This window comes from Hemiscyllium ocellatum, chromosome 13 (assembly GCF_020745735.1).
Source record: "Hemiscyllium ocellatum isolate sHemOce1 chromosome 13, sHemOce1.pat.X.cur, whole genome shotgun sequence".
NCBI classification, from domain to species: domain Eukaryota; kingdom Metazoa; phylum Chordata; class Chondrichthyes; order Orectolobiformes; family Hemiscylliidae; genus Hemiscyllium; species Hemiscyllium ocellatum.
In genome coordinates, this window is record NC_083413.1 from 11,887,117 (window position 1) to 11,910,028 (window position 22,912).

The following is a 22,912-nucleotide window of genomic DNA, read 5'->3' on the forward strand; positions in this document are numbered from 1 at the left end:
TTCTCAGTGCACCATTTTTCCAGGTCTTCCATCTTCCGTCTGTAGTTTTGTCACCATCTGAGATTTGACCGACTGTGGTGGTGTCATCAGCGAACTTGTAAATGGCATTAGTCTGGTATTTGGTGACACAGTCATGGGTATACAGTGAGAACAGTAGGGGAATGAGTACGCACCTCTGGGGGGCTCCAGTGTTGAATGTTAGTGATGGTGAAATATTTCCCCAATCTCCACTGATTTTAGTCTCTTGCGGAAATATATTAGTGACAGCCGCCAGGCCAACATTTTTGTGGTTGTTATATTAACAGTCATTAAACTGCTTACAATAACAAAATATCATGGAAATAAATTAATGATTTTGATCAAGTAAATTACATTGCCAATTTATCTTCAACCTACTCCTTGTTCCAGAAATGATCTAGGCCTGGGGTCTAAGTTACCTTGAAAGTGAATGTGAAAATAATAATCCCAGAAAGTACTTTAATAAAGGATCAAACTTTTGCAGATGGTGCAGCGTCTCAGAAAAGGGCTAAAATTCCAGGTGTACAGTTTGTTGCTTTTTATTTCACTCAGAGACGACACAAACATAGGAATTAGGACCATTCAGCCCCTCAAGCCTGCTGTGCCGTTCAGAATGATCATGGCTGATCTGATTTTAAACTCAATTCCACATTCCTGTCTAACCCCAGTAACCTTTCACCCTTGTTCATCAAGAATATCTCTGTTGCTGTCTGGAAATATTGAAAGATTCTGTTTCCATCACCTTTGGAGGAAGAGAATTCCAAAGAGTGACAACACTTTGAGAGAAGAGGAATTTCTCTCATCTCTATTCTAAATGGGTGGGCCTTCTACTTGAACAGTCATTGCCTCCTGCCATCCCTCGCAATTCTCGATTCTCCCATCGGAGTAAACATCTTTTCAACATCCCACCCTCAGCAATCAAGTCGCCCCTTACTGTTCTAAACTCCAGTGGAGACTAGAGTGTATACAGTCCAACCTTTCCTTATGAGCCAACCCTTTCATTCTAGGCATTAGTTGGTTAAATCTTCTCAGGATTGCAACTGGTGAACTTACACTGAGCCCATCACAAAAGTAACTCAGCTGCCCTCAATCCCCTACTATTCCCTCAAGCACACAGCTTCCATCTCCAAATAATTATCCAATACACTTTTGACAGCCACAGTTGAAGCTGCTTCCACTACACTCTTGTGCAGTTAATTCCAAATCCTAACCATATTAAACATTACATTTTTTTTTAGATTAGACTTACAGTGTGGAAACAGGCCCTTCGGCCCAACAAGTCCACACCGACCCGCCGAAGCGCAACCCACCCATACCCCTACATTTACCCTTTACCTAACACTACGGGCAATTTAGCTTGGCCAATTCACCTGACCCGCACATCTTTGGACTGTGGGAGGAAACCGGAGCACCCGGAGGAAACCCACGCAGACACGGGGAGAACGTGCAAACTCCACACAGTCAGTCGCCTGAGTCGGGAATTGAACCCGGGTCTACAGGCGCTGTGAGGCAGCAGTGCTAACCACTGTGCCACCGTGCCGCCCAATCTTTCATCTATCGTCTTGAGTCCTGTATTCTTGACCCCTGAGCCTACAAAACAGTTTCTCCCTAACTATTCTCTCCAGCCCCTCATCTTTGTGAGCACTGCCATCTCATTTCAACCTTATCTTCTCTAAGGAGCTGATCCCCAGCTTTGCTAATCCATCCTCCAACCAAGTTACCTCATCCCCTCATAGGGGGAGGCAATGGCCTAGTGGTATTAACACTGGATTGTTAATTCAAAGACCCAGGTAGTGTCTTGGGGACTTGGGTTCAAACCCTGCCATGGCAGATGGTGGAATTTAAATTTTATGGGTGGCACAATGGTTTAGTAGTTAGCACTGCTGCCTCACAGCACCAGGGACCTGGGTTCAATTCCCACCTCAGGTGGCTGTGTGGAGTTTGCACATTCTCCCCGTGTCTGTGTGGGTTTCCTCCGGGTACTCTGGTTTCCTTCCACAATCCAAAGATGTGCAGGTATGGGTGGATTGGCCATGCTAAGCTGTCCATTGTGTTCGGGATATGTAGGTTAGGGTAAATAATGTGTTACTCTTCGGAGGGTTGCGTGTGGACTTGTTGCTGAAGGGCCTGTTTCCACAGTGTAGGAATTCTGTGAGAACCAAATATAATACTCCAGTTGAGGCTGAATGAGTGTTTTGTAAAAGTTGTTGCTTTCATGTATTGTCTCTATTTATAAAGCCTGTATGTGTTGGATTCTACATCTCAACCTGTTCTGTACTAACACACCAAGGTCGCTCTGTTCCTGCACCCTCCTCAGAATTGGAAGCTTTGGTTTCTTCTCATCCTTCCAACCAAAATGAATCACTTCATACTCCCTTGAATTCAATTCCATCTGCTGCTTGCCCATCCATTCTCCCAGCCTGTCTGTGTCCTCCTCACTGTTCACATTACTTCTCATTGATTCTTTTTAAATCGGAATGACAAGCTGCCTGAGGCTCTGCTGATGATGTTCTTGGGTGCATTGTCAAAAGTTTACTGGTGTGTTTCAGATACAATTAAAATGTCAGTTCGGGTTAATTCATTGCTTTGTCCTTTATCACTTGAGGTCGGATGCACCTAATAATTATTGGCAGATTTGCACAGTATGGATTTTTTAAAAAATAGTGAATGATAGGTTCAGTTGAAACAGCAATGGCAAGAGTTGAAAGATTGTTTAACTGGGGTGTTCCTGAACATCTTACTGGTACTGCAGCTTCAAAGTCATTACAGTGGGTGATTAATTTCCATTTCACTGAAATAATAGCAGATAATCTAGACTGGCATTTCCAATACTGCGGGCGTTCTGCATTCTTACAATGCTGTATTTCAGTTGAGAGATTAAATTGCAGACTGTGCAATCTCTGAGAGCCTCAGAAATTACTGTAATTAAGCTCTGAAGAAGAATCACTCGACCCAAAATGTTGACTTTGCGCTGTCTTCACAAATGCTACCATATCTGCTGCGTTTCTGTTTTTATTTCTGATTTCCAGGACCCGCAGTTCATTGGCTTTCTTTTGGTAATTACGTGGTCGTTTTTAAGATTGAAGGGATCTCGGTAACATTGATGAGTGTTTCTGCAATGTTAAATTTCTGAGCTGCTTTAAGGGAGATTGAATCGCAGAAGTGTTACAGCACAGGTGATGGCCATTCAGTCCAACATGTCTGCACCAGCTCTTCAAACGAGCATCATTACCAACGGCCAATCTCCTGCCTCTTCCCCATACCCTTGCGTGCTATTTCTATCCAAATAGCTACCCAATGCCCTCTTGAATGCTTCAATTTTATCTGCCTCCATCACATTTCCAGGCAATGCAATTACTTAGAATTGCTACAGTGTGGAATTAGGCCATTCGGCCTATCGAGTCCACACCGATCTTCTGAACAGCATCCCACCCAGCCACCCATGGCTAACCTGTACACAATGGGCAATCCACCCTAACCTGTACACAATGGGCAATCCACCCTAACCTGTACACAATGACTAACCCACCTAGCCTGTCCACAATGGGCAATCCACCCTAACCTGTACACAATGGCTAACCCACGAAACCTGTACACAATGGGCAATCCACCCTAACCTGCATATCCTTGGACTGTAGGAGGAAACCCACATAGACACAGGGAGAATGTACAAACTTCACAGACAGTCACGTGAGGGTGGAATTGAACCCAGGTCCCTAGTGCTGCGAGGCAACAATGCTACCCACTAAGCCACCGTACCACCCCTTTATATGCCTGCTGTATGAAAAGGTTTTTTTTGTATAAGCAATGGTTTCACTATCCTATAAGCCAGCTGGATGTATTGAAGCTATGAACATTCAAAATATGACCCATCGTCTTTGAACGTAGACTAAAAAAAGCGAAGTTCAAACACATTCTTGTTTTCCTCATTGAGCAGTGGAATCCTTTGAAAAAATGGCACACTTCAAACAATCACAAATTGTATAACAGTTATCCATTTTGTCCATGTTTTACATTTTAACGTGCAGCCAAACTGTAAGTCTGCCTGTTCAGGTGAACATAGAATAGAATAGAATAGACTTTCACTGTCCTATAGAATTTTCCACCTAAAGGTTCAGCTGTGATATTGGGCTTAAACTAAAGGCTGAATTATATGCTTTACATGTTGTACACTGGTCTAAACCAAATTAGAATTTACTGTTGTCTGGCTTAATGATGTTGAGGTCAAAGTGTTGAATGAGAAAGGTTGGGAGGGACATGGGCCAGGAGCAGGCAGGTGGGGCTAGTTCAGTTTGGGATTATATTCAGCATGGACTGGTTGGATTTAAGGGTGTGTTTCCGTGCTGTATGACTGTATGAATTGAGACAGCAATATATCACAAACCAGACACCCTACTTATATTGACAAGTTCATCATTAGCATACTGGATAACTCTTGTGTGATCCCTTTTAGAACTGTAGCACAGCACAAAAGAAGAGCATTTAGCTTTTTGAGTTTGTGCCAGACCAGTTTTGGATCAAAATGAATCCCAGTGTGTTGTGCTGTCCTTGTAGTCTTACAGTCTGCTCCAAGTAGTTATATATTTTGTCTCTTTCACCACCGTGGTAATGTGTTTAATACTCCAACAGCCCGCTGTCAAAATTATTTTTAAAACCCTTTCCTCACTTATCGTGACAAATTGAGATTCATGACCCCTTCATCACTAACTCCCCAACTGGAACAAAGAGTCTTTTGTCTCCATTAATGCTCTTCAGTAATTTAAGAATTAATTTATTCTTACCCATGTGGTGGAATAAGCTCGAGTGGCTCATTGCTCTCCTCTGAACTGGAGGTTCCATACCTGGCGTTATCCCAGTGACTTACGCTGTATGGTCTCAAATGCTTAGGAATGTAGGAGCAGCTGTAGGCCATTCAGCCCATCAAGCCTGCCCCACCCTTCAACACAAGAATGGTTCTTTGAACACTTCAATGTCTTATGACCACCCCGTCCTCATAACCCTGTACACCACCGGTAATCCGAAATCAATCAATCTCTCTTAAACATACTCAGACACTGAGCCTCCACAGCCCTCATTCATGGAGAATTCCAAATTCACAACCCTCTGAGTAAAATCATTTCTCCTTCTCTCAGACCTAAGTGACATCCCCTTTATTTTTAAATTATGGCCCCTGCGTCTCGGTTCGCTAATAAGGGCTTTAGTAAGAGCAAAGTACTGTGGATGCTGGAAACCAGCACAGAAAATGCTGGAGGAACTCAGCAAGTCTGGCAGCATCTGTGGAGAAAAAAAGTGAAAACGTAATGCTTACCTTCATCAAGTATAAACGTAAGCAAGTCAGCATGGACGAGTTGGACCGAAGAGTCTGCTTCCGTGCTGTACATCTCTATGCCTATGACTATCTATGACATGTTGCAACTGTATAAAACTTTTGTCAGGCCACATTTGAAGTACTGTGTGCAATTCTGGTCCCCACACTATAGGAAGGATGTGGAGGCTATTGGAGAGGGTTCAAAAGAGGTTTACCAGGATGTTGCCTGGATTGGAATGTATGAGCTATAAGGAGAGGTTGGACAAACTTAGATTGTTTTCGCTAGAGCATTGGACACTACGGGGCAACCTGATAGAAGTATAGAAAATTAGGAGCAGCATGTACAGGGTGGATTATGGGAGTCTTTTTCCCTAAATGGACATGTCAAATACTAAGGGACATAGGTTTAAGGTGAGAGGCGGAGAGATTAAAGGAAATCTGCGAGGTAAGTTTTTTTGCACAGAAGGAGGTAGGTGCCTGGAATGCACTAGAAGAAAGTGAGGGTTGCAGATGTTGGAGATCAGAGTTAAAAAGGGTGGTGCTGGAAAAGCACAGCAGGTCAGGCAGCAACCGAGGAGCAGAAGAATCAATGGTGAAGGGCTTATGCCTTAAACGTCGATTCTCCCACTCCTCGGATGTTGCCTGGCCTTCTCTGCTTTAGCAGCTCCACACTTTTTGAGCCTGGAAGACGCTGCCAAGGGAGGCAGAAGAACCCGAAGATACCATAGCAATGTTTAAGAGGCACTTAGACAGAGACCTGAACAGGCAGGCAATAGAGGTATGCAACCATGTTGAGGCAGATGGGATTAGTTTAGAGTGTTATCATGGTCAATACCTGACAAGACCACAATTTATTATCCATCCCCAGCTACCTTCAGAAGGTAACCACCACTTTGATGTGGCAAAGTGAATTGCTAGATGACCTCAGAGCCCAATTAAGGAAAGATCAGCAACCTGGGGTGGTATGGGGATGTGACATAAAGTGTAGAAACAGAAATAGGCCATTCAGCCCATCACATCTGCTTCGGCAGCCACTGAGATCCTGGGTAAGAGCGACAAATTTCCTTTCCTTAGAGAACATGAATGAACACATGATTATGAATTACTGCTAAGTTATTCAGTAAAGGGCAGCAAGGGTGGCTCAGTGGCTAGCAGTGCTACTTCATGTGGCCAGGGGCCTGGGTTCGATTCCGCCCTTGGGTGACTGTGTGGCGTTTGCACATTCTCCCCGTGGCTGCGTGGGGTTTCCTCCAGGTGTTCCGGTTTCTTTCCACAGACCAAAGGTGCGGAGGTTTGGATGAAATGGGGATAATGTGGGGTGCTGCATTTAGGTGGGATGCTCTACAGAGGGTCAGCATGAGTCAAATGCCCTCTTACTGCACAGTGGGGATTCTATAAAAGTATTTTCTTTTACTGCATTGGATCTAGTACAAGGATACCTAGCTTTATGGGAACTATAATACTAAACTTTAAACTTTATTTTTTTGCTTTTCTAATTTATGCATAAGATTTTCTACCTAGATATCCTTGTAATGACAACTTTGTACACTTTTCGCTGTACTCATGTACTCCTGCACTCGAGTTCATGTGATAATAAAACCTGATTCTGATTCTAAGCCTATTACCAATCAGGTCTAACCTGAAGCCACATTTGATGCTGTAACTGTGTGACTTGGATTTCAAAAGGAGTCAGTTCTCCGAAGAAAAGTTAAACTGGACTCGAAATGTTAGCTTTGCTTCTCCTTCCGTACGTGCTGCAAGACCTGCTGAGTTCCTCCATGACTTGCTGTTATTACTTCATTGCTGGGACTTGCCTGTATAACTGCTGTACTTCTGAAATACTTAACCAGTTTTGCCGCTTTCAGTGTACAATTTGAATTAGAAGAGCAGGCATTGACATTGCAACATTATTCTTGCATAACTTTGCAGCCGTGGTAAGCTAGATCACAGTTTCAGCTTGGCTTATTGAACTGTCAGTTTTAATGAACACCAAGGAAGTGACTTAACATTACAGCTATATTTCATTGATGAGTTAATTAAAGAGGGAGGGCATTTTGCAACTTTTCTGGGCAATTTCCCCACTTGCTGAGAATTAATATCTAAATTCTTTAGGTAGTGTCCTCTTCCATAGTGACGACCCAGACCGTAACATGTAGGAATTAGGCCATTTGGTCCATCTGCTCTGCTGTTCAATGAGATCATGCCTTATCTGATCGTCTCAACTCCACTTGCCTGCCTTTTCCCCATAATCCTCAGTTCCCTTCTTGATTAAAAAACTGCCTACCTCAGCCTTGAATATACTTAATGATGCAGCTTCAACAGCCCTCTCTGGTAAAGAATTCCACAGATTCACTCCCGTCTAAGAGAAGACCTTTCTCCTCACCTCCATCCTCAATCCACGACCCCATAATCAGGGATTACATCTCTGGTCCTAGACTCTTCCACACACAGAAAAAAAACTACTTCGCATTTACTCTGATAAGCCCCTGAAGAATCTTGTCTGTTTCAGAAATGTTGCCTCTCATTCTTATAAATTCCAATGCGTACAGGCCCAAACTACCCAACCTCTCCTCATAAGACCTGGCATCAGCCAAGTGAACCCTTGCTGGAAAGCTTTCAAGTATTGTTCGTTAGATAAGGGGCCCAAAACTGTTCACAGACTTCTAGCTGTCTGAGTATGTGTTATATAGTTTTGGCAAAAGCTCCCTATTTTTATACTTCATGCTCTTTGAAATAACGCCAGCATTCCATTGCCTTCCCCATTACTTGCTGAACTTCTGTGCTAGTTTTTTTTATCATTTATACATGAGGCCTCCCAAAATCCCTCTGTTCTGCAAGTGTCTGCCATCTTTAGGATTCTGTTTCCTATCAGATGATGACACAGATCTGGTTTGGTTTTCTTGATCGGGGAGGGTCACCAAGTCCCATTTCACCCATCGCCTCTGCGCTGCTAGCCATTATTGGACCCTAGTCCAGCATCGCCTCCACTTTAAAATTCACATTCTTTGTTTTCAAATTCCCTCTTCCCAGTCTCAACAAACCGTGGAGCTGGAGTGAATGCAGGATGCGGACCTTTACTGGGCCCAGTGTAGAGGAGAAAGGGCCCAGCACAGACCTCAAGTGGGTTCTTACTTACAGGGAGGCGATAGCCTAGTGGTATAATCGCTGTGCTGTTCTGGGGACTTGGGTTCGAATCCCACTGTGGCAGATGGTGGAATTTGAATTCAATAAAAAATCTGGAATTAGGAGTTTAACAATGACCATGAATCTGTCAGGGAAAATCCCATCCGGTACACTAATGTCCTTGAGGGAAGGAAGCTGCCAATTTTACCCAAACTGGCCTCCATGTGACTCCAGACCCACTGCAATGTGGTTGACACTTAACTGCCCTCTGGCTAATTAGGGATGGGCTAACTTAGTGAGCGACACCTTCATCCGCTGAATGAACAAAAAGAACCTACCTTTCTGGGATGAGGATGGCCGAGATAACATCCGCTGATGTAGCAGCTACCAATTCCAATCCCAGGATTTCCAGGATGAGCACGGGACCTGGAATTGTAATTGGCAGCTGCGACATCAGCAGAGGCTATCTCGGCAACGTAGGCCCAGCAGTGAAAGCTGGAGCCTGAGGATCAGCGACTTCAATGTTGGTTGGATCCAGTGGTGGTGAGGCATTGGTGGAAGGCTGTCACACCGACATCAGTGAGGTGGACCCAACGGAGAGAGACGTGACACTGACATTGGTGGGTCAGGTGCAGGCTGCAGTGAGGTGGTGAGGGAGGAGGAGTAACGGCCCAGCAATAAAAGATGGCGCCTGAGGATCGGTGAATCTGTTGGTTGGGTCTGGTGTAGACGACAGCGAGACAGTGGAGGAGAGATGGCGGCACAGGTGTCACTGGCTCAGGATCAAGAGATTCTCTTTAAACTATATCTTGTTCTTACCTTATTCTTAAATTATTCAAAATGGCACCAAGTCATGGTGACAGCTTTTCACTGTACTTTGTTGAATCCTTAGTGTAAAATACACATGACTGTAAAATCATTCATTCCTCCAGATCGCAAATCCTCCTGAAATACCTGTCCTCTTCCAAACCCTCAACTTTCATCACTGCCATTGAAAGCCATGCTTTTAGCTGGGTAAGAATAAAGTCACCATACTCCCAGTGGACTGCTCTCTCATTGGGCAGAGACAACTGTGGGTGAATTTAACCTGACGGTCACCACACCTCAGGCAAGAGGCAAGATGCGACTTTTATGGTGAGCTTAACCAGTATAGTTCAGTGCAGTTTATATCACTCTGCATCACAAACCAGCTGACTAGCTAACTAACCCCATGCCTAGGCTTTAGACAGTGAAATGCCTTCCCTAAACCACTTCACTTCCCGACCTCCATTTCTTCTTCTAAGATGTACTTTAAAATTGACCTTTCCTACCAAGATTTTAGTCCCCTGCCCTAATAGGGCAGCAAGGTGGCTTAGTGGTTAGCACTGCTGCCTCACAGCGCCAGGGACCCAGGTTCAATTCCATTCTCAGGCTGTATGAAGTTTACACATTCTCCTTGTGTCTGTGTGGGTTTCCTCCCACGATCCAAAGATATACAGGTTAGGTGGACCAGACATGCTAAGTTGCTTATAGTGGGTGGGCTAGCCATGGGAAATGCAGAGTAGGGGGGATTGAGATGCTGTTCAGTTGGTCTGCTTCCACACTGCAAGGATTCTATGATCTCCTTATAGCTCAGTGTTAAATTTGATTGATGTGTTCCTGTACCATATCTGAGGATGTTAAAAAGCCAACATGTTAGGTTTATACACTTTGGTACCCTTTTTGCATATTATTTCCAATTCCTTACTCTAAGCTTTGTTTATAATTTTTTGGATTTTTCCTTTCAAGTAAATCACCCTGAATTAAAATTATAATGAAAGAGTTTACTGAGCTAGATGGATTGCCTTTGTTTTTGACAAGAATATAGAAATCATACTTGCATTTGAACGCTGGAAGAGTTTGAACAGTTGTAGAAATTTGTGTTGTTTGGTGAAGTAACAGAACAAATGAAAATCTGCTGACCAGGATGTGCATAGCCTGTACAAAATGGGTGATCTGTTTTCTGGTGGCCAGTTACTGACAGAGCATTTCCACCCTTAATTCTCCAGTCTGATGTACTGTACGATTGTTTCAAAGTGACAATGTGTATGTAGTGTTCCCTTCAAGCTGCCAAACAAAGCAACACCAGCAGATATGAAGAAACAAGAGAAACCACAGAGTTGATAAGAAAATCAGCCATTTCTGTAGCTGTTTCATATATCCCAAGAGTCTTAAACACGGTCACATCCATCTTTAATGCAAATGAAATTACCTAGCCTTGTTTTAATCTAAAAGTAAATTCTAGATATCTTCTTGTAATATTCAATAAGATGTTAATAGAATGCTTTTAAGATAGTTTTTTAAAGCAACATAGTCTGGATCCAGCCAAATCCAAAAAGGGTACCAAAGTGTATAAACCTAACATGTTGGCTTGGTCTAGTTATTGCATTCAGGTGGATCTCACTCATTACGAAATCCTTAATTCAGGTGGTTAACCTGGGCCCGTCAGGGAACCCTTTCAACCTCCTATGCTCCAGTGGAAAAGGTTCCAGCCTTTCTTTATAACTCAAACCTTGCAGCGTTGGCAACTTAGGCATAAACAGGGGATTTAGAATCTCCTCAGTTGGAGGACCAACTCTGAGCTGGCTGGCTACAACCAGTGTACTGTGTACATGTAAATAAAGGGTGACTTGTGAGGGGATACTGGCCTCTGTGCAGTTATTTCACTTGGAATTATGGAATCTGACAGGAAAGGTTAATGATCTCTGAGTAATGGCAGAATGAATTACGTTTACATTTAGATTTGATGTGAAGAATGGATCTAAGACTAGTATTTAAACTTAACTTGGGGCACTATTTGGGTGCCTGAATGCTGATCTAGCTGAAGGGAACTGTGATATGAGGCTGGGAGATAGATCATTGCAGAAACAGTGGCATATATTCAAAGGGATATTTAAAAAAAAAAGTCATTCCTACTACAAGGAAAAGTTCTAGCATCCATGGTTAATGAAAGATGTTTAGGAAAACGTCAGATTTAAGAAAAAAATGTAATTGCTGTATGATTAGAGGAAACTCAGTTGAGCACTGTGTCCAGTTCTAGTTGCCCTGTTACATAAGGATATTATCAAGCTGGAGAAGGTTCCAAGAGATTTACCAGGATGTTGCCAGGTATGGAAGGTTTGAGTAATAAAGAAAGGCTGGGCAGGCTGGGACCTTTTTCACTGGAGCGTAGGAGGTTGAAAGGTGACCCGATAGAGGTTTATAAAATCATGACGGACACAGGTAAGGTGAATGATCGGGGTGTCAGCCCCCTAAGATGGCAGATTTGAAGACTCGGGGCATATTTTTACACAGGGGGTGGTTCACATATGAAATGAGCTTCCTAAGGAAGTGGTGGATGAGGGCACAGTTACAACATTTAAAATACACTTCAACAAGGAAATGAGTGGGAAAGGTTTGAAGGGATATGGCCCAGGAGCAAGAAGATGGGAGCAGTTATGTTTGGGATTATGTTAGACATGTGCTGATTATATCAAAGGGTCTGTTTCTATGTTGTATGACTCTATGACTGATCTCAATTCAAAGAACAGCAGAAAATGTCTGAAATATTAATCAAGACAAATTGATTTGAGCATGAGAAGAAGATGACTAAAAATCTAAAAACAGATAGCAAGAATTTCTGTCTGTATTTAAAGGGGAAAGAGTAAGTCAAATGAGCGTTGGTCCTCCAGACAATGAGAATGGGGAGCTAATGATAGATAATAAGGAAATGGTAGATGTTATACATAAAATTTTGCTTCTGTCTTCACTGTAGTGCATATAAAAGAATTGCAGTAATGCCTATAAATCAGGAGACTGAAGGAAGGAAGGACTTTATTGAAATTTAGTGACTGGGTCCGGATTGACTTCATCCTAGAGACTTAAAAGGGACACCTAATGGGCTTTTCCATGCATTTGCATTAACTTTCCAAAATTCAATCAATCAAGGAAAGGTTCCATTAGATTATAAAGTAGCAATTTTAAAAAACTCATGGCAGCCCTTAAAAAGGCGGTGGTGAGTTCACCTCTTGAACCACGACAGTCCATTTCGATGTCAGTCCACACGCAATACCATTAGAGAGGAGGCTCCAGGATTTTGACCCAATGGTCATGGGTCTGGAGAGCACTGTCTAAGGAGCCTTGGTGAGTTTCTGCAGTGCATCTTGTAGATGGTATGCACTGCTGATACTGAGCATCGGTGGTGAATAGAGTGAACATGTAGTGCTAGTCAAGTGGGTTGCTTTGTCCTGGACAGTATCAAGCTTCTTGAGTGTTCTTAGAGATGTACACATCCAGGCAAGTGGGGAGTATTCCATCATTCTCCTGACTTCTGTCTTGTAAATGGTGGACAGGTTTAAGGGAGTCAGGAGATGAGTTCTCACTGCAGGATTCTTTGGCTCTGACTCTGTTGTTAACACAGTATTGATATGGCACCTCTAGTTGTTTATTTATATAACCACTCCAATCTAGAAGGAAGTGAAGCAGAAAACAGGAAACTGTAAGCCAGTTAGCTTGACGTCAGTTGTGGGAAAGCTGTTAGAATTGATTATTAGGCAGACTATTTCTGGGCACTTGGAAAAGTTCCAAGGTGGTCCAGATCAGTCTCTGGCCAGTGGTAACCTCACGCACGTTGATAATGGCAGTTTGATGATGGTAATGCCATTGAATGACAAGGGTCAATGATTAAAATCTCTCTTGTTGGAGATGGCCATTGCCTAGCGTTTGTGTAGCATGAATGTTACACGACACTTTTCCAGCTCCTGCTACATTTCAGCATGGACTTCTTCAGCGGCTGAGGAGTCTTGAATGGTGCTGAACTTTGTGCAATTATCAGCAAGCTCATCTACTTCTGATCTTATGATGGAGGGGAGGTCAGTGATGAAGCAGCTGAAGATGGTTGGGCCTGGGAGACTACCCTGAGGAACTCCTGCAGAGATGTCCTGGAGCTGAGATGACTGACTTCTTACCACCTAAACCACCTTCCTTTGTACCATCGTCCAGCAGAGTACTGCCTCATTACTGCAATAGCGTGTCAGTTTACACATTAGTCTCTGCAATAGGACTGAAACCCATTGTGAAATTTCTTTTGATTAGTTCCTGGAGCCACATAATCTCTTTACCAGGGGAAGGGGAATGCTCCTGACTAATCCATGTTGTCACAGGCTGACAGTTTTACCCTATTTTCTATGCTGCAATGAGAGTATTTGTTACTGCTTTGGGTGACAAAAATGGGACGGATTCAGGATTCCAGCCTTTGGCAGCACTCATCTCAATCTTCAAGTTAAACTTCAGAAAGAACCGACTCACAGTCTCATGTATCTTGTGAGATTTGAATACAAGTCCTTTGTTATAAAGAAGATTGTCATAAATATAACAAGTTACCCAGACTCTTAATTTTTGGGGATGGGGGAGAAAGAATGGTGTGTATCTGTCTGTCTGTGTCTGTGTGAGAGAGAGAGACACTAAAAGCTGTAATGAATATTTGTTGCCCAAGTGAAGCCTGTACATGTGGAAGTGCATTCTGAAAACTGCAGTGCAAGTGCTGGACAACCTCACCAAATATGGTGCAGAATAGACGAAAGTAAAAACATCCACTATCAGAATTTGAGGCTTACATATTATGGCCTGATCTGCACTTTAAAAGTTGAGAGTGCAAAGTTCCTTTTATAATTTAGCCATGGTGGAGAAGGGAGCCAGACCATTTTATCTTTGTGTTGCATTGTTAAATACCAAGGGTAAACAGACCCACTCAGCTCAGTTAAAAGGCAAATGGGCCATTTGAATTTTGAGTTTAATTCGACGTTCAACATTCTAGTGACACACATGTTTTGAGGGGTAAACAAACGATTGCCAACATCCTGTTCAGCTCAAGTATTTGGTTCAGTACTACTCACTCTTTACCATTAGGCTTGCTCTCATTCCTCTCAGGCAATTTTTTTGTCAGATTCAGCACCGCAAGATTTTAAAATCTGGATTTAGTGTCCTGTTTTAGTGGGGCAACAGCTGAGGCTGCCAGTTATCTGTGAATTGTTGTCAACACTCAATTGTACTAATGATTGGTAACCCTGTGGTTTTACAATGCTCATTGATGATTTTGAATACTCCCATGGCCTCACTCTTTTCTTAAATCTCCTCCAACACCCCTGATTTTCCATTACTCTATCATTGATAGCAGTGTCTTCAATCGCCTTGACTTCATGGGTAAGCCATGGCCTAGCAGTGTACTGTTGCTGGAATCCAGAGATGTTCTGAGGAGCTGAGTTTAAATCCAGCAGATTCAACGTCACCATTTTTTTTAAATCTGAAATTATTACCTCTAACTCTGACAGTGAAACCATTGTTGTAAAGACCCATCTGGTTCACTAATGTCCTTTAGGGAAGGAAACTGCCTACTTGTGACTCTAGTCCCACAGCAATATGGTTTACACTTTAACTCTGACCTCTAAAATAGCCCAAGCAAACCATTCAGCATTTTATTTGAGGACGACTGGGAATAGGGAATAAATTCTGGCTCAGTCAGTGATATCCATATCCCATGAGTGAATTAAGAAATGCTTTTGATTTGCTCCTGAAACCTCGCTCCCACTTCATCTTTCTGTCCTCTTTATATCCCAACTCCTCTTCTCTCTCTGTTTTAGTTGAACTGCTTATTTAAATATCCCCCATTGTTTGTTTACCACCATAACTTTTAGTCGATTTATTGAATTAACTGAGTCCGTTATAACAATAAGATTGGCTTTGTTTAAGTTTAGAGTTTTGTATGTGCTTGGATGATATCAATGTCAAACTTAAATGGAATTCCGGAATGTTCTGTCACTATTTCTGAGTGAATATTTTACCTGCTCATAGCAAAATGCTAAGTGTGAGATAGCTTCATCCCTAGTTGGTCCGAAACATATTGTTTCAAGAAAATATTCATCAAACTTATGTTCTAGACCATCCTTTTCATTTCATTGTCCCAGTTTGTGAAGATTAAAGTCTCCCACAGTAATTAAATTGTTTTATTTTAACAATATCCAATTATTTGTTGTTCAATGCTCTGCCCAATGGAATAATGTTGAAAGCTGTGACATAGTGGCAGTGTCACTGGACTAATCATTCAGAATGCATTCCCCACCCCCGCGCCCCCAGCAGGTTAACGCCATGGCAGGAGGTGAAATGTGAATTCAGTAAAAATCTGGAATAAGAAGTTAGCCACTGGTAACCACGTTGAATGTATTTTAACAACATTGTCCTTTAGGGAAAGAAATCTGCCATCAATACTCAGTCTGGCCTAAATGGAGATAGTGAGGACTGCAGATGCTGGAGATCAGAGCTGAAAATGTGTTGCTGGAAAAGCGCAGCAGGTCAGGCAGCATCCTGGCGATTCCAGGAGTTGAGAGTGTGTTGCTGGAAAAGACAACTAGTCAGACAGCATTCGAGGAGCAGGAAAATCAACATTTCGGGCCAGAGCCCTTAATTAGGATCCTAATTTCCACCAATACTGATTCTACTTCATGATCTTCTCAAGCAATATGCTATCACACTTGCATCCTTTTTGTCATTCCTGGTGAAGAGCTCCAGCCGGAAACGCCGGTTTTCCTGCTCCTCGGATGCTGCCTGGCCTTCTGTGCTTTTCCAGAAACACACTCTCGACTCTGATCTCCAGCATCTGCAGACTTCACAGTCTCCTGGAGATTCCAGGACCACAGTCTACAGGGTCGACTCTTAAACGTGCTGGTTAATCGGGCAGTATTTAATGCTAGCCTTCCCGGTGACACCCTTATTCCATGAATGAATATAAACAAAATAACTAATGTTCAACAGCCTGTATTTTCTTGACTCAGATCCTAATTTCCACCAATACTGATTCTACTCCATGATCTTCTCAAGCAAGGTGCTATCACATTTGTGTCATCCCGAACTATCAAGCCCACCTCTCCTCCTTTGTCATTCTGCCTGTCACACAGAAATATTGTATGCTCTGGAATTGTTTTTCCAACCTTGATCCCCTTGTAGTCGTGATGTAGAGGTGCCGGTGTTGGACTGGGGTGGACAAAGTCAGAGATGGCATGACACAGGTTATAGTCCAACAGGTTTATTTGAAACCACAAACTTTCAGAGCGCTGCTCTTTCATCAGTTGGAGTGCATTGCACCTGGCGAAGGAACAGCGCTCCGAAAGCTTGTGGCTTCAAATAAACCTTTTGGACTATAAACTGGTTAAAACGGGGTAAAAACAATGATTGGTGTCGTGCCATTTCTGACTTTGTCTCTTGTAATCTTGCCTTGATAATGGTAATTCCATCTAAATGGTTCACTTCTATTTGTTCCCTCTATCTTACTGCAGATGCTTCAATCATTGAAAGCATCTTGTATTTCAATTTTCTGAGTTCTGTTCATGGTACTTTTATTTTGCTAAGTATCCTGTCCCTTCCTGCTTGGTTTTACCCACATTGGAAAGCCTCAATTTTTCTCTTCAGGTTTCTAAATTTCCCAACCCCAGAAGTCTCCCCCTGTTCATTTAAAACCACTGGTGAGGCCACTTTTGGAATATTGCATGCAATTCTGGTCTCCTTTCTATCAGAAGGATGTTATGAAACTTGAAACGGTTCAGAAAAGATTTACAAGAGTGTTGCCAGGGTTAGAGGGTTGAGCTATGGGGAGAGGCTGAACAAGCTAGGGCTGTTTTCCCTGGAGCGTCGGAGGCTGAGGGGTGACCTTGTAGAGGTTTACAAAATCATGAGGGGCATGGATAGGGTAAATGGACAAGGTTTTTTTCCCTGGGATGGGGGAGTCTAGAACTAGAGGGCTTAAGGTCAGAGGGGAAAGACTTAAGGGCAACCTTTTCACAGAAGTTGATGCGTGTTTGGAATGAGCTGCCAGAGGAAGTGGTGGAGGGTGAAACAATTGCAGCATTTAAAAGGCATCTGGATGGGTATATGAATAGGAAGGGTTTAGAGGCCAAATGCTGACAAATGGGACTAGATTGGGTTGGGATATTTGGTCGGCTTGGATGAGTTGCACTGAAGGGTCTGTTTCCATGCTGTACATCTCTATGACTCTAAAACTCTGTCCTATCGTTATACAAATATGAATCCAATAAATGCAGTTTGTTGTTACAAAAATAATGTAAATCATCTTAACACTTTGAAGTTTTGTTTTAATGTAGGCGGGGACCAGGGTTTATTGAACAGCTTCTTCAGCAACTGGGCCACAGCAGACATCAATAAGCACCTGCCTTTCATTTACAACCTCAGCAGTGTGGCAATCTACTCTTACCTTCCTGCTTTCAAACAGTAAGTACGTACAAAGTAAAAACTTCAAAAAAAAAGCTCAAACATGATGGTTGTTTTCTAAAAAAGCAAGAGTGAACCATTTGCAGGCGATGGGAGAAGGGTGGGGCTAGCTATATTCTCTTTGCATAGAGGCTCAGTGGACCAACCAGCATTCTTCTTTAATGTAACTGTTCCATATCTCTACGGATCAGTTTTTTTGGAAGAATAATTGTTCCTTGTATTGAGAGAGCCAGTTGCTGTTAAGCCCTGGATACCTCCCTTGGTCATAGCTGAGAAAATGTACTCCATTTTTAGAATCCTGAAAGAATGAGCAAGAGAGCATCATGGGATGTGTTGAGTCTTCTACACCGTTCAGCATGAACGTGACATAACTCCATTTCCTGACCATTGCCCATGATCCTCGATTCCCTGAGAAACCAGAAATCTCTCTAGTCCCAGCCTTAAACATGTTCAGTGACGGAGCATGCAGAGCTGCCTGGAGTAACAAATTCTAGCAATTCACGTTCTAAAACAAATACCCTGCCCTATACCAGTTCTGTCCTTTAACGTCTTCACCCAAGCTTCATTTCTGTCTCTCTAGCCAGGGAACAGCAGTTGTTTCTGATATATGTTATCTTTTTTTAAATGGAATGATTTGCATTTATGTAGTGCCTTTTGTGACCTCAGGGTGAGATCCTTGCTTCTTTCCCACATCGCAGCGTACAAGGAGACTGGTTGCACTGCATCAGTCTTTTTGTGGTATTGTGACTGCTGTTGATCTATTCTTACTGACCTGGGAAATAACATTACGACAGCAAGAATTGTTTTGATTTGAAAGGCGGAATTTGTTAGGTTAGCGTGGGAAGCCAGCTAAACATTGGGTTTGTTCATCAAATCACGTGCAGATGGGCGATCAGTTACAAGAGTTTCCAATTGGGAACGATTTGAGACTAAGCAGTTCGAAAATGGTCATGGAGCATTTAAGCAAAAGGCTAAAATCCCTGTGTATAATGCGATGGAAATTAATATTCCAATGTGATATTTGTTTCTTTCTTAAACCCATAAAATTCTGAGATGGCTAGACAGGGTAAACACAGGAGGGATGTTTCCCATGACGAGGGGGGGCTCCAGAACCAGGGTCACAGTCTAAGGATAAGGAGTACGCCTTTTTTGGACTGAGATGAAGAGAAATGTCTTCACCTGGAGAGTGAGCAGGCTGTGGAATTCTGTCTGACAGAAAGCAGGTGAGGCCAGAAATGTTGGTCGTTTTCAAGAAAGAGTTGGATATAGTTCAGAGGGCGAAAGGAATCAAAAAATCAAAAAAAGGAAGCAGAAGCATAATACTGAGTTGGATGGTCAGCCGGGATCATATTGAATGACGGAACAGTCTCAAAGGGCCAAATGGTCTGCTGTTACCCCTGTTTTCAATGTTTCTGTGTTTACTCATTCATGGGATGTGGGCGTCGCTGGTAAAGCCAGTGTTTGTTGCCCATTCCTAGTTACTCTTGAGTTGAGTGGTTTCCTCAGCTAATTCAGAGGGCACTTGGGTGAGCCACATTGCTGTGGGTCTGGAGTCACGTAAACCAGACCAAGTAAGTTTGGCAGATTTCCTTCCCGTAAGGACACCAAGTGAACCAGCTGGGTTTTTGCAACAATCGATAATAGATTCATGGACACCATTACTGACCTCAACAATCCTGTTCAATTTGAATGCTAAAAATGGATTTGCATATAACATCAGTCACTTTAACATCACTGATTGATGAACATGCGCTGGATTGTGGAACTGGCAGTGGCAAATCTAGTGTCGCTTTTGCTGAGTCACAGTTTTGAGGGATTCTTATGTTTGACATTGGGTCAGTCCTGCCTGAAAAAGCTATCCATAACTGTGGGAACTAAAGCTGAAGTCAGCAACTTTCATGGATCTGCTGATATACTACATTAAAAATAGCGGGTTTATTTATAGATCAAACCATGAATGAAGCTTTCTAGGATGACACTGAACAAAGGTGTCCCTCACTTTCCATTCTGGCCTACAGGAACCCGACACCAATCACTGAGCTGTAATAATGGTGTCAACTTTTTGGTGTACATGCCCATCTTCACTTCAGAAGCAAGATGCCCAAAATACACTGGGCCCAGTCTTATCATTGAACCCTTACTGTGTGGAAGCAGGCCGTTCAGCCCAAGCCAACCCTCCAAAGAGCATCCAATCCCTACCCTATCCCTGCATCCCCCATGGCTCATCCACCTAGCCTGCACACCCTGGGTAATTTAGCATGGCCAGTCCGTCTAAACTGCATGTCTTGTGACTGTGGGAGGAAACTGGAGCACCTGGAGGAAACTCACACGGGCACAGGGAGAACATGTAAACTCTACACAGCCAGTCACCCAAGGGTGGAATTGAACTCAGGTCCCTTGGCGCTGTGAGGCAGCAGTGCTAACCACTGAGCCACTGTGAGAATCCCCAAGATTAAGAAATGTAGTCGGCAAGATCTGAACTTGCTTGGAGAAACATCAATGGATTTCTAACGCATCGCCTTAACCATTCAGCTCTGACTAGAGACCCTATATCTCTTGTCCCAAAGTGATTAACAAGTTGTAGACCAGTCCCATTGTTTGGAATGTTATGCCTCATTGGGGTAGGCTAAGGCATGGGAAATCAAGCTCCATTATTCCCAGAATTTTCACAGAAGTTAAATACTCATAAATGTGCTGAAGTCCCCAATTTGGCTGCCTTTTAGACTTCAGTCAACCAAAATCATGGACCAGGGTTTTGTTCTGAACAAGAACACTATTATTACAAATTAATAGATCCTAACTACAGATAAACAATTATAAACCATTGGCATCTAACTCTACAGGTTAAAACGCTAGCTCCCCCCTACATACATATATAGATAGACACAGGCAGGAAAGGTATGTAGTTTTGATGGGGAGGTATCTCACTCATCCCTGTCCACAGGGTTTGAAGCTCAGACACTGCTCCTTGATCTTCCTTCACCAAGTACTTGTTTCCAGGAGGGTGCAGGATGACTCAGAACGGTCTTAGACATTGTAATTTTAAGTCACCATATACAGCAATTGATGAAGGGAAATAAACTGGCCATCTTCAGGCTTGAGGTGCTTTTTAACTGCACAGCAAGAAACAGCTTCTCCTCCTCTGGACACTCAGTGGCTTCTGGTGAAACATTTACTTGCCCAGGTTGTTCAGCTACTTGGGAGCCAATCATCTCATTGTTGGCAGGCAGAAGGCCTTTGTCATGGGTTACTCGTCTGCAGACCAGTCAGCTTCTTGTTGCCGGCCAAAGTTCCATTTGATACCTTGGCTCCAGTTCGTCTGCAAACGAGGCTTCCCCTACGGCTTGAACGAGCTGCTGTGTAAACAGTACTTACAATGAGAGTCCACTAACTTGCGGAATCCTTCAACACTCCTTGATTTTCAAAAACAATTCTATTCCTATTTCAGTCCAAAAATCCAGAGAAAGAAAGGGGAATGGACTTTAGAGGAAAAAACAGGAAACGTGGTTGAAAGCTGGAGGGGCCTGCAAAATGAAGGGCTAACAATCAGTGAAGGGTTTAGAAAAATTGTCTCATCTCACCATGTGAAAAATAAAAGAAAAACAGCAAGTGGTGGAAATGCTTGGCATTCTTCCGACAAATGCCCTGAGCAATGAACGAAGCTTCCAGGTCAGGATGTAGCAAGACTGGAGGCAGAAAGACAACTCATACAGTTGGGGGTGGTAGCATCCAAGAATTTCCAGCCTCCCCCTGAATTATTTGCCGTTTGGAAAGGCTCAGTCTCTATCTTCCTGTCTTTCTGTGATCAATTCAGCCCCACTTAAGGAGATAGTGTGGAACTGGAAAAAACACAGCAGGACAAGCAGCATCAGAGGAGCAGGAGTGTAGATGCTTCAGGTCAGGACCTTTCATCAGTGACCACCTAAGGACCAACTAAGGGTCTCCCTATGCCTGTGCTAGATTGACGTCAGCTACCAGCTCCAGGGGTGTGTAAAAACATCTCTGTTCAGTCTGATGAGAAAAATAGGTTAAATAAAAAATTTGAAAAAATAACAAAGCAGGCCCCAAGGGTTGTCTCTTGCAGCACAGTCCCTATCCCTGGACCAGAAGGTCTGGGTTTAAGCCCCACCTCCTCCAGAGGTGTGTAACAACATTCCTGACCAGGATGATTCGGAAAAATCAGTTAAATAAAATAAGAAGATCTTAGCTCCAGTAAACCAGTGACTGGATACAGTGAGAGGGAGAATTGTGAGAGCCACAATCCTGCTTCCTTCCCCTTTCCACAACCTCCAAGTCCCATCCCAAATAAAATACCTTGGTCTTCATGGTGTTGCTTGTCCCTTCTGCAGCAGCCGAGGCTTCTTGGTGCTGCTTCCCAGAGCTACAAGATTGTAGTTGGCTACAACTCTTGCAAGATGGAACCTCCACCCCCTGGGGATTTGATAATGCGCAGTCTGGGAACAGGAGGACATTCAGCCCCTCAAAACCGTAATCATGGCTGATCTCATCTTGGCCTAGACTCCACTTTTCTGCCTCTCCCCCATCACCCTTTAGCTCATCAATAGGTGGCACGGTGGCTCAGTGGTTAGCACTGCAGCCTCATAGCGCAGGGGAACCAGGTTCCGTTCCACCCTCGGGTGACTGGAGTTTGCACATTCTCGCCGTATCTGTGTGGGTTTCTTCCAGGTGCTCTGGTTTCCTCCCACAGCCCATGGATATGAAGGTTAGGGTGAATTGGCCATGGGAAAGGCAGGGCTACAGGGATAGGTTGGAGTGGGTCTGGTTGGGATGCTTCAGAGGGTCACTGTGGACCTGGTGGGCCAAATGGCCTGCTTCTACACTGTGGGAGTTGTATGATTATTCATTAAAAACCTGTCTATCCTCTCCTTAAATTTGTTCAGTGCCCTGGCATCCACCAGGTTAGCGAATTCCACAGATTCACGATCCTTTGAGAGAAGTAATTTCTCCCCAATTCTGATTTCAATTTTCACCGAAAACTATGATCTCTCGTTCTCGGACGCCCAGAGGAAAACCATCTGCTCTGCCAACTGACCTCCTTTGTCAGTCCCCTCTTATTTACCGCAATTCATTCTCCTCTTATTCTTCTAAACTCTCTCAAATATAGATCTGAACAGCTCAAGTAAAGACCCATGGCTGTTCTACTTCTTGTGTCTCCCATTTTTTCATTCA

The 22,912-nt window shown here is 43.3% G+C and overlaps 1 protein-coding gene across 1 annotated transcript in view; it reads left to right on the forward strand.

Moving 5' to 3' along the window:
- The window catches only part of LOC132821424 (glycogenin-1-like), an 89,201-nt gene that overhangs the window by 52,663 nt on the left and 13,626 nt on the right, over positions 1-22,912 (forward strand). The window contains exon 5 of the mRNA XM_060834009.1: positions 17,596-17,722. Coding sequence (XP_060689992.1) covers positions 17,596-17,722 — 127 coding nt within the window. The remainder of the gene's footprint in view (positions 1-17,595; positions 17,723-22,912) is intronic.